The 11,516-nt window shown below is 39.5% G+C and overlaps 3 protein-coding genes across 3 annotated transcripts; all 3 read left to right on the forward strand.

Annotated features, from left to right (window-relative positions):
* The first annotated feature begins 1,674 nt into the window (after window positions 1-1,674).
* Window positions 1,675-2,287, forward strand: LOC108851638 (uncharacterized). Its single transcript, XM_018625097.2, has one exon. It carries the CDS (start codon window positions 1,774-1,776, stop codon window positions 2,122-2,124), a length of 351 nt encoding a protein of 116 aa, XP_018480599.1. The 5' UTR covers window positions 1,675-1,773; the 3' UTR covers window positions 2,125-2,287.
* Window positions 2,288-4,604: 2,317 nt separating this feature from the next.
* LOC130511330 (uncharacterized) lies at window positions 4,605-9,914 on the forward strand. Its single transcript, XM_057008261.1, has one exon. It carries the CDS (start codon window positions 4,605-4,607, stop codon window positions 9,912-9,914), a length of 5,310 nt encoding a protein of 1,769 aa, XP_056864241.1.
* Window positions 9,915-10,152: 238 nt separating this feature from the next.
* Window positions 10,153-11,081, forward strand: LOC108839125 (extensin-like). The gene has a single exon (XM_018611952.2). It carries the CDS (start codon window positions 10,382-10,384, stop codon window positions 10,931-10,933), a length of 552 nt encoding a protein of 183 aa, XP_018467454.1. The 5' UTR covers window positions 10,153-10,381; the 3' UTR covers window positions 10,934-11,081.
* Window positions 11,082-11,516: the final 435 nt, after the last annotated feature.

Raw genomic sequence — 11,516 nt, forward strand, 5'->3', positions numbered from 1 at the left:
TCTCGCTATTAACCGTTTAATCGCTTGACTTTGTATTGCTTGTGGTCCTTTCCTTTGTTGTTGCCTAGTCGTTTTGGTGTTTTTGTTTGTTGTTTCTGCTACTTGTCTCCACTGTAACATCTGTCAAAAATTGAAAATCGGTAATAATATTTAACATTTTTACCAAAAAAAAAAAATATTGTGTTTATTATTATTATTATTATAGTTGTGTGTTTATTATGCCGCACCAATAACTCGACCTCTACCATTTATATATATAATGCAATTTTTGAAGTTTTTTTTTGAAATTGGTGACCCGAGATAACATTTTTTTCAATTATTCCTGACATGTGAGGAAGTAGATTTTGTTTCATATTTGTTAATTCATTTTTATTTTACACGATTTCAGGCAGATACAGAAAGTTGTGTTGGTCTTTCCCTGGTTCTTTGTTCCAGGGGCTGTTGTAATAAACTATATATTTATTGTAAATTTATAAAATATCATTTAAAATAAAGCAACCAACAAAATTTGGTAAAACATCATTTAAAGATAAGGATGACCAAGTGGATTGATAAAGATGTTCTTCTTAGACTGTTGATAGTCCAAAAACTAGACGATAAGAGATACGAGGGAAGACTACAAAAATGGCTGGACGCAACGACCTAGTTCAAGCATCTGTTATTAGACTAATGCTTTTCCAAAGAAGCTGCACTTCATTGTAAAAAACGAACATCTTTTCCTTTTGAATTTAATTTAACATTACATTAAAATAATGATAAAGATGAAATACTATTAATAATCAATGCAACTCCATAAAAAACTAACAACAAATAATAATAAACAAGCTCATGATAACAAATCCTAATTCCTTTTTAAGTGATTATAACAAGGAATAATAAACAAGCTCACACTATATGAAGCACACGATAAAAAATCCTAATTTCTTTTTAGGTGATTAGTTCATATAAATGCATGACTAAAACCTACTTTTCTTAAGAACACCTCAATCAGATCAAATAAGCAAACGTATGTTACAAGATTCAATCTCGTGAACGAAACTCACAACATAAATTGAGGCGTGAAGCTAAAAGATGCATGCTTGACCCCTCTTATGCCATTATAAATAAGAAATCGATTTTGTGTTCTAAGGCAGGTGTGTTATTATTACACTCAGTCACTCATATAACCACAATAAAAGTTGTTGCTGATCCTTCAAGGGAAGAAGTACTTGAATTTAATTATAGGATGCCAAAGTTAAATGATGATTTCTACTTTTCACTCGTCTACTTCCTAATTATGCCTTAATTAAAAAGACGATGATGCTACCAACTAATGGTAGTAATTAAGTATCTTATATAGGACCAGATCTACTCATAATTTCTAATTAGTAGTTTAGTTAAAAGCATAAACTCTGCATGTTACCTTCATAACACCAAAATCTTGTGGTTATTGGGTAAAAAGCAAAATGGTTTTGACAAAATCTTAAGACTTATTGAGTTTAGAACAAGAAAACCAAAAGATTGTAGGACCATAGAAAGAGAAAAAGGAAAAATATATTAGGGAAAGGTAGAGATATCATGAGAAATCATTTTGTTCCCTAATTCTGTAAATGTCTTAATCTTTCTCACCACCCAAAATTAGTTCCAAGCAACCACCACTTGTTACACAATCAACTTATAAATACCAAACCTTACCTCAAAGTCTCAACAAACACACCACACTAGCCCCACCTGCTCAACAACGTATAGCCTTTTTTACATTTTCAGCGAACAGATTGAAGCCAAGTGTGGGAAATGACTACAAAGACTTGCCTCGTCTTCCTCCTCTCTTTTCTAATCATCACAAACATCGCCTTAGCGCAAGGCCGAGCTCCTCACGGATTGGTTTATGAGACCCCAGTGGCGTTTTCACCTTCTGCATTTGACTTCTTCCACGCACAACCAGAAAACCCTGATGTTACCACTTTAGACCCTTGCGCTGAATCCAGCTGCTCGCCTCTCCCCGTGGCTGCGAAGGTTCAGGGAGCTTCTGCAAAAGAACAGCAAAGCGAGATAGCAACAATGTCCATTGGTTCCAGAAGCGGAATGGGAGCTGGTGGTGCGGTCATGATCATCTTTGGACTTGTGTTTCCTATGCTGATGTGAACTATTACAACTCAATCCAACCTAGTGTTTTTGAGCTGATATTATGATAGAGCAATATAGCTAGAGTTCGAGTTGAAAATGTGTGTGTTTTTTTTACTTCACTCTTGTATCTAAATTTCCATATGAAGTGGTTTAAAGCAGAGTATATGACTATTTACCATCAGGCCCGGTTTAGAGTAATGAGCAAGCAACCATGACACTGATCTCAGACATATTTGATTAAAATTAAGGAATCTTTTGAAATGAAAGAGATGAAAGAGAGCGAGAACCTGAGCGAGAATACTGATCATGGTGAAAAGGAAGTACGAAGACGAGGAATCACGAAAATATAGTGTGGGGCAACTATGGGCCTCTCAGCCCATTATAATCGACTCCTAACACAAAATATATAAATTTAACCATTTTCGGACAAAATTATAGATAATATATTTAATCGAAAAACAGGAATTCAGATCCTCTTACTGATCCGGTTCGAACAAAGTTTCCAAGTATTTTAATACATTTCTAATTTTGGCCACCCATTAAATCTGGCATAATCTGTTAATCAGTATTTTAAATTTGAAGATTCTCAGCCATCGATGAAAACCATAGGAAAAGTAAGGTTTTCCTTGTTATCTTAGTTCCTATATTGTTTACAGAGTAGTTAGCTCCAGATGATCTTCTCATAAGTTTGTAATCATCAATGTTGATGAAGTGTTAAATGAACAACAAAAGTGGAGGAATCAGAGCCGTGCTTACCTTTAAAGAAAAGAGGCAACAGCCCCAGACCCCCAACTTTTTCATCAAATTTTAGAACCCCATTTATTATATTGACTTATTTATTTTTTAGTAGTTAATTGATAGAAAAAAATATAAATGAACAATTTTAAGTTTGTAACTAAAACAAATAACAAAATATATATTATTTTCTGTCTTTACATGATGTTACTAGAAATATTTGTATTCATCTTGTGCATGTGGTAGATTGTCTACATAAATATGTTACTGACTTTTGAAGAAATTATGTTATTCATTAGCTTCAGTTCTGTTGTCTTTGTGTTTACCATGTTTTAATCGTTTTCTTAAAGTATTACCTATTAAATTATTGATTGTGTTTCATAAATTATTTGTTGTAATAATCCATATATAGCTATTGTAAAAATACAAATATTGTATACATATAAATCAATATATATAAAAAAATCTATTAAAATTTTCTTTGTAAAACAATGATTAATATGAAGTTGTAAAATTTAATCTTGTCTAAAAATCATAAAGTATTTTTATTTTATTGTAATATACATAATTTTTTACTGTTTATAATTTTTTTTTCTAGCAAGAATTTTTTTAAAAACTTTGTTTTTTGCCATAGGCCCCAGAAAACCTTCGCACGGCACGAGGAATGAAGATACTCTGGCAGAGAGTGCATGTTTTATAAATGTAACTATTGTTTAGAAGAACATATTTATTTTGGCATAAACTCGAATAGTATATAATTTCACATGAGATGAGTAAACATGTTAAGAACTTCCTGAATATTTCACTAATACTAATGCAACCTTTTCTATATTCGTAGTTTTTGACTACAGATCTGGAATGGTGTGGTTATACATGATGCATTGACATATTAAAAAATTGTATGTTCAAACGGAAGGTGAGTATACTGAAGTAACAAAAAAAGCACCAGATCTTTACCTTCACGATCATGTAATTATTTTGATAAAATGTTAATATTAACTATTTGTCAACCCATTTCATATTAGTTAAAATTTATTTTTAATATTCTTTTTGTAATCTAGATGAACCGTTTTAATTCGTTTCGTCTGAATCAGAATATCATGTGTTTTATAAAAATAATCGTAGTCACAAAATATCTATAAAATATTTAGTGTTTAAAATCATTTAATTAAATTATTATATATGTATAGAAATATTATTTTGTTTTCGTTTTTAAAGTAAAAAGCAATAACATATTATTGTATAATTATATTTAAATATTAGATTCAAATTAAATTATTTATTTATAAAATATATTAATTATATTTTGTTAGTTTCTTGTTATATTATAGCTCTACTCAGAATTTAAGAAATATGCTCTTTTTCTATTGCAGTTTAAATAAGAGAAATAAAAAAAACTTTTAGGCTAAAAACCTACAAATTATTTTGGACCTTAATTACTTTCAGATCTGTCTATGCCATGGACCCGATCTGGGTTCAGATCTCGGATTTCTGTTTTTTTTTCCAGGCATACAAGACAACTTCCTTCCTTAAGAGGGTCTGACACGCCACTGATATAAGACTTTCAAATTCGGGTTACAATAATTTAAGAAGCCACATATCAACGACTCTTTTCATTTAATCAACGACTCTTTTGATATTCATAAAAAACGCGAACTAAACACCACGCGCCTCACGCGCTGTGCGAAAAACCTCTCAAACTAAAGACGTCTTCGTTTCACCTCCTCCGTCGCCGGCTTCGGCGCCGGTCGCCGCCTCCCGGAATGGGAAAGAAGAAATCATCAAACGGCAAGGGAGCTAACAAAACCAAAGCTCGCCCTAGCTCGTCCTCTCCGAGTACGAAATCTGTCTACGTCCCGAAGCAGAGCACCGGCTCTGATTCATCCTCTGGAAAAGTTGTTGTCGACTTCCCTCCAGCAATTGATGCCCAGACTGCTACTCCCATAGTGGATCTGGCCATGGAGATTGAAACCCCCAATCTCGAAACCCTAGCTACAGTCGCTACTGTACCTGGATCTACAGTCCCCGATATCACTGCTGAAATCAACACTGCTACTGAGGTGGTGACTGAAACGATAACATCTCAGGATAGTCAGGATCCTCAGGGCCCCTCTCCTGCCTTGCCTACGGCTTCACCTGCAACCCCTAATCCAACGGAGCTCTGGAAAGGATTTGTAAAGAAAGCTACTATAAAACTTCACCCAACGGAGAAGCCGTTTCTTCTCGACTCAGGGGAGCAGTGTGTTACCATCCCTAATGCTGTCGTGGAGAAGAACAAGAAGGCTTGGGAATGCTTCATCCTAGGTCAATTCTATGATGAATCCCCTGCTCGAGGAGCTGTACACGCGATTGTAAATGGTATATGGAGTAAACATCGCAGAGATATCACGGTATCAAAGATGGACAATCATGCTTTCCTCTTCCGGGTTCCCTGCCCTAATGCCCGTAGGCGCATCTTGAGCCAAAGTCTATGGCAGATTGATGGTCTCACGATGTTTGTAGCCAAGTGGTCTCCGGGTATCCAACAGGTCAAACCTGAACTAGAGATGGTGCCTGTTTGGCTAGAGTTCAGAGGTGTCCCGCTGCAGTTCTTCAATGGAGATGCACTGAAAGAGATAGCAGGAATTGTTGGGCATCCGGTCTGCCTGCATCCGTCTACAGAACAGCTTACAGATATTGAAGTGGCAAAGGTGTATACAGTTATTGATCCAAGAAAGCCTCTCCCGGAGTTCGTTAATGCTCGGTTTGAAAGCGGGGACACACGTCGCATCTCTGTCTCCAGCCCTTTCCTCCCGTCTCTGTGTTCCTTTTGCAAGAAGGTTGGCCACTCCATCACACGATGTAAGGCAGCACCAAAGACGTGTACTTTATGCAACTCAGTAAAGCACTTAACGGTTGAATGCTCCAGATACAATCGTGACAAAGCCAGGGGCAAGGCTCCTATCAAAAGCTTGCTTCCGATAGTGCCACAAACAAAAACCGTCTACAGACCAGTGGGTTCAAAGAGTACTGATGCGCTGAGCTATGGAGAGACTGCAGCCCTTGCAACACGCTCTCCCCCGCCTCAACATAACTCACCTCCTCCCCCACGTCGGGCAAAGGTGGTGGAAGACAGACAAAGATCTCTATCTCCTGCTACAAATCAGTCTAACCGGGCAAAGAGTCCACTCCAGTCTGTTCCTGTTCAGTCCATGAATTTGGGGGAAGGCGGTCTCGTGGTGGATTTTACTCCTTATGCAGTGCCTCAGAATTCAGATGGCTCTCTCTCTTCTGGTCACTCTTCGGGTCATGTATCTGATGGGAGCAACGTTTCTGGAGATGAGGATAACCCGGATGATGGAAATGACAAATACATTGAGGTTATTTCCCGAAGAATGAAGAAACAGCTGAAAGGAAAGTCTAGGGGTGGAGGCCCTTTAATCCTCCAACTTTTTACTTCTTATATGGATCTTTTTTGCTGGAATATAAGAGGAATAAATGATTCTGTAAAGCGGCGGGGTTTTAGGAAATGGATGCGGAAGAATAAACCCATTTTTGGTGGTCTCGTGGAGACACATGTACAGTTCCCTAAATCGGCTAATATTATGAACTCTATTTTACCGGGCTGGTCTTTTCATGGAAACTATGACCACTCGGTGCTCGGAAGGATATGGGTGGTTTGGCACCCTTCGGTTAAAGTAAGGATTATCTCAAGTTCGCACCAACTTACTTCTTGCTACGTGAAGCTACCGCATATAAATCAAGAGCTTCTAGTTTCTTTTGTTTATGGTTCCAACTGCAGAATTGAAAGGCGAGCACTCTGGAGTGAGTTGGAAGCGTGCTATATTTCTCAGCAAGGGGTTGATACCCCTTGGATCATTCTCGGTGACTTTAATGAAATTATGCACCCGTCGGAGCACTCTTTGGCGGACCAGTCTTCTTTCCCACGGGGCTTAAGGGATTTCAACGACTGCATTGATAGTTGTGCCCTATTTGATCTCAACTACTGCGGGAATTCTTTTACTTGGTCCAATGGACATGTCTCAAAGAAATTGGACAGAATTATGACTAATGCAGCATGGCTACAGCAGTTACCAGAGTCTATTGGGGTATTTGGAGTTCCGGGGATCTCGGATCACAGTCCGTGTTGTGTCTTCCTCGATCAGTTCAAACCGAAGCAAAAGAGGCCATTTAAATTCTTTGCCCACTTGAATCAGCATGAGGACTTCGGTGAGCTCTTGCGCAACTGTTGGAATTCTTTGGATTTTCACGGTACACATCAGTTAAGGGTCTCAAAAAAGCTGAAAGAGCTTAAAGGAATTATCAAAACCTTCAGCCGAGAACACTTTTCTCATTTGGAACTTCGAGTTGAAGCTGCTTTCTCAGAGTTGTGTTCTGCTCAAGAAAATGTTCTTGCAAACCCTTCTACTTCATCATCTCAGGCTGTAACAGATGCTCACCACCACTGGCATGTTTTGGCAAAGGCGGAAGATTCTTTTCTGAAACAGAGATCGAGAGTTCAGTGGTCTGCTTATGGGGATTCAAATACTGCCTACTATCATAGGTTCATCAAAACGAGACAGGCCCAGAACCAAATAATCTTTCTTCTTGATAGAAATGGAGCCATTATTGACCAAATCGAAGACATAAAGAAGCATGCTGTTGATTACTACTCATCCTTACTAGGTGGTTCTTCGTCATCAGCGGCGCCTTCTCCGTCAATTATTGCCTCGTTCTTACCCCTGCGTTGCTCTGCGGAAGCTGTGAGTCTTCTTGCTGCTGGGTTCACAGATATGGACATTCAAGAAACATTTCTTGCTCTTCCTATGTCCAAAGCGCCTGGCCCAGATGGATACCCTGCAGAGTTTTTCAAGGCAAATTGGAGTGTAGTGGGTAAAGATATGATTGCAGCAGTCAAGGAATTCCTGTCAACGGGATGTCTGCTCCAACAATGGAACTCAACAATTATCTCCCTAATACCAAAGAAGGCAAATGCAAACCAGATAAGCGAATTTAGACCCATCTCCTGCTGCAATACTGTCTACAAAGTAGCCTCGAAGCTTCTGGCCAACAGGATCAAATCCGCCCTGCCTATGCTCATTTCCTCTGCCCAGTCGGCTTTCGTCCCGGGTCGCCTCCTGGTGGAAAATGTTCTATTGGCGACAGAGCTGGTTGCTGGGTATAAATGGAAAGATATTTCAAAACGATGTATGCTGAAAGTGGATCTTCAAAAAGCGTTTGATTCGGTCAACTGGGACTTCATCTTGAATACTCTCGAAGCTCTCGGATTCCCAAGCCACTTTCGGAAGCTAATTGCTCAGTGTATAACCACCACCAGATTCTCCATCTCGGTTAATGGAGAGTTATGCGGGTATTTTAAAGGCTCCAAGGGACTCCGACAGGGTGACCCCCTCTCCCCCTACCTCTTTGTAATTGCGCTAGAAGTGTTCTCCCAAATGCTTAATGCGAAGTTTAGAGGTGGGGATATTGGCTATCACCCAAAGACATCAGCCCTTGAGGTAACCCATCTTGCATTCGCTGATGATCTTATGATATTCTTTGATGGTGAGAAGAGCTCTCTTGCTAATATTGTTGATACTATGGAGTTATTTGCCACTTGGTCTGGTCTGAGAATGAATAAGGACAAGACAGACCTCTTCGTGGGAGGTTTGAACCAGCATGAAGCTACAGATTTGACAAGTCTTGGGTTCACTCTAGGTTCATTACCAATCCGCTATTTGGGTCTCCCTCTTATGCACCGCAAGCTGCGCATTGCTGAATACAGACCCCTGCTGGTGAAAATATCGAGTCACTTCACTGCTTGGTCTTCAAAGAAGCTGTCTTATGCTGGACGTGCTCAGCTGATTAATTCAGTTATCTATGGTACTATCAACTTCTGGACTTCAGCCTTTGTCTTGCCTAAAGGATGCTTGAAACAAATTCAGAGTTTGTGCTCTCGCTTCTTATGGACTGGAAATGTTATTGATCGTGGTGTGGCGAAGATTGCGTGGAGTACAGTATGTCTACCTAAGCGTGAAGGGGGTCTCGGTTTTAGGAATCTGGAAATCTGGAATAAGACACTCTGTCTAAAGCTGCTATGGAGATTATATATTCCCAATCCTTCTCTATGGGCTTCCTGGATTAGGAAATACAAGATAGGAGACGAGAACCTATGGAGTTTAGATGCTGAGAAGGCGGGTTCAGGAACATGGAGATCTCTCTTGAACCTACGACACTTAGCTACAAACTTCATACGAGCAGAGGTTGGAAATGGTGAACATACAAGCTTTTGGTGGGATATTTGGACCCCCCTCGGACGCCTAATTGATATATTTGGTGACACGGGTCCCCGAGAGCTCTCCATTCCTCTATTTGCTACGGTTGCTGATTGCTGTGATGGAAATGGCTGGCGATTGAGAGGTGCTCGCTCGCCGGCTGCAGAGAATCTCCAAATTCATCTCACTAGTATTCAGCTCCCCTCCACCTCCCGTACTGATGATGTGTTTTACTGGCTTATCGATGGCGAGTATTTACCAACATACTCTGCCTCACACACTTGGGAGGTGATTAGAAACAGAGCTCCTTCCACCACGTGGGCAAGCAGTGTCTGGTTCAAAATGGCAACTCCGCGACATGCCTTCCTCATGTGGATAGCACAGAACGATAGAATGCCAACTCGGGTAAGGCTCACAAGCTGGGGCCTTGGGTTATCACCAAACTGCTGTCTTTGTGACTCCGCACCGGAGACTCGTGACCATTTGCTCTTACGTTGTGAAGTAAGTGAACAGGTTTGGGTGCTGGTTTTGAGAAGGCTAGGGTATACTCACTCTGGCTTTATCACTTGGACTTCTTTTATTGAGTGGTTATCTATTAAGAATTCCACTGCACCGCTGATACTCAAAAGACTTGTGTCACACGCAACTATTTACAGTATCTGGGCAGAACGGAATAAGCGTCTGCATGACGGAATCTCGACATCTCCTCCAACGATTTATAGGCTCATTGATCGCCACATCAGAGACACAATCTTGGGGAAACATAACAGCAAGAAGAGCTTCAAAAACCTTATGCTATCATGGCTAAGGAATGACTAGCAATTCTTCATCTCTATGGGTCCACTTTGTTTTTATTCTTTTTGCCAAAGTGCTTCCCATGTAGCTTAGTTTCCATTTTGTAAAGTTTTACAAACTCTTCTCATATTTATATGAAATTCAACTTCTTGGCAAAAAAAAAAAAAACAAAACAATAACGAATGAGAGTATTACCCAAGTTGCACAAATACATGCACCACCAGTTTTGTTTTTAAATTAAGAAAAGACATGCAGCCAAGTTTGAATAATAATGACGCCGGCTTAATGCGTTCGACATGGGTAGCAGCAACATAATTAAACAAAATAAAACGATATATCAATTAAAAATACAACTAGTTTTGAGTATTTGTCAACTGTCTAATTTTACAAGAAACATGCAATGATTCATCTTCTTCCCCGTTCATTCATTCTCTCCTTCTCCTGCTTCTTCGTAGCTCTCTCTCAAAGACAATAGAAAGCTTATATTGAATATGGCGAAAAGGCTATGTCTCATTGTTATTCTATCAATGTGTCTTCTAACTGTCGATGATCTCACGCGCGCTGAGGAGTTGTCTCCCTCACCTGATTCTCCTCTGCCACCGGAATCACATTCATCTCCGTCACCACCAGAAGCTGATTCCCTTCCTCCACCAGCTTCATCACCAAGACCTGAACCCCTACCGGATTCTCCACCACCACCTCCTCCTCAACCGTCTACTAGACCATCATCGCCTGTTCCTGCTCCCTCGTCTGACGAAAATTCCCATAAGGATTCAGAGCCGGAGACGGAGTATTTCCCTTCTCCAAGGCCGTCTCCTGCTCCGGAAGAGAGAAAACCAGACGACGTGAAAGCAAGCGAGGATGGTGATGAGTTCGAGAAAGAAGAAGATAGCGGAGGGTTGAGTGGATTGGAAAAAGCTGGGATCGCCATTGGAGCTATATTTGGAGTCGGGGCGATTGTAATGGGAGCTATAGTTTACAAGAAACGTAGAGATAACTTAACCAGAGCTCGTTACACTTACTTCCAAGGAGAGTTTCTTTAAACTGCTTTCTTGTTTTTTTCTTCTTTGGATAAAGAAACATATATGATTACATTGTTTTTTTGGTGGTGCTACATGATGAATCTTTCATCTCTTAGTAGAGCTTATATATATTATTATATATTTAACGGAGAATTACCATGTTCCACTGGCTGGCCGAATCTAAGATTTTGGGGGTTATAATATAAACATTGGTATGAATAAAAATGAGAAACCAAATGTAAAATCCCGAGTTTTTTTTTTTAATGCTGATTTATTATGATATTATAATTATTAAGAACATTATATAGACGATTCGACAACCGACAATACTATCTGAACCGTTCTATGAAGATCCACGCCCGACCAGATTTACTTGTACCATGTTGAAGATCTCTTGTAATCCTTCCTTCCATAATCGCATAGTTGCCTGTAATCCTTCATTCCATAATCTGCATAGTTGTCTAATAAATCGCGCTCTCTCCGAGATTTGAAACTTGGATTTGAAAAAATCTGTAATAAACTGCATAGTCTGGGAGTCGAACCTCAGACCTGAATGTAGAAGCCTTTAGACCTTAAACCATTAGGCTAAGATGCTTCCACAACA

Source organism: Raphanus sativus, chromosome 4, assembly GCF_000801105.2.
Source record: "Raphanus sativus cultivar WK10039 chromosome 4, ASM80110v3, whole genome shotgun sequence".
NCBI lineage: Eukaryota > Viridiplantae > Streptophyta > Magnoliopsida > Brassicales > Brassicaceae > Raphanus > Raphanus sativus.

Coding starts and splice junctions, on each gene's coding strand:
- LOC130511330 (XM_057008261.1), top strand. CDS start 4,605: ATGGGAAAGAAGAAATCATCAAACGGCAAGGGAGCTAACAAAACCAAA.
- LOC108851638 (XM_018625097.2), top strand. CDS start 1,774: ATGACTACAAAGACTTGCCTCGTCTTCCTCCTCTCTTTTCTAATCATC.
- LOC108839125 (XM_018611952.2), top strand. CDS start 10,382: ATGGCGAAAAGGCTATGTCTCATTGTTATTCTATCAATGTGTCTTCTA.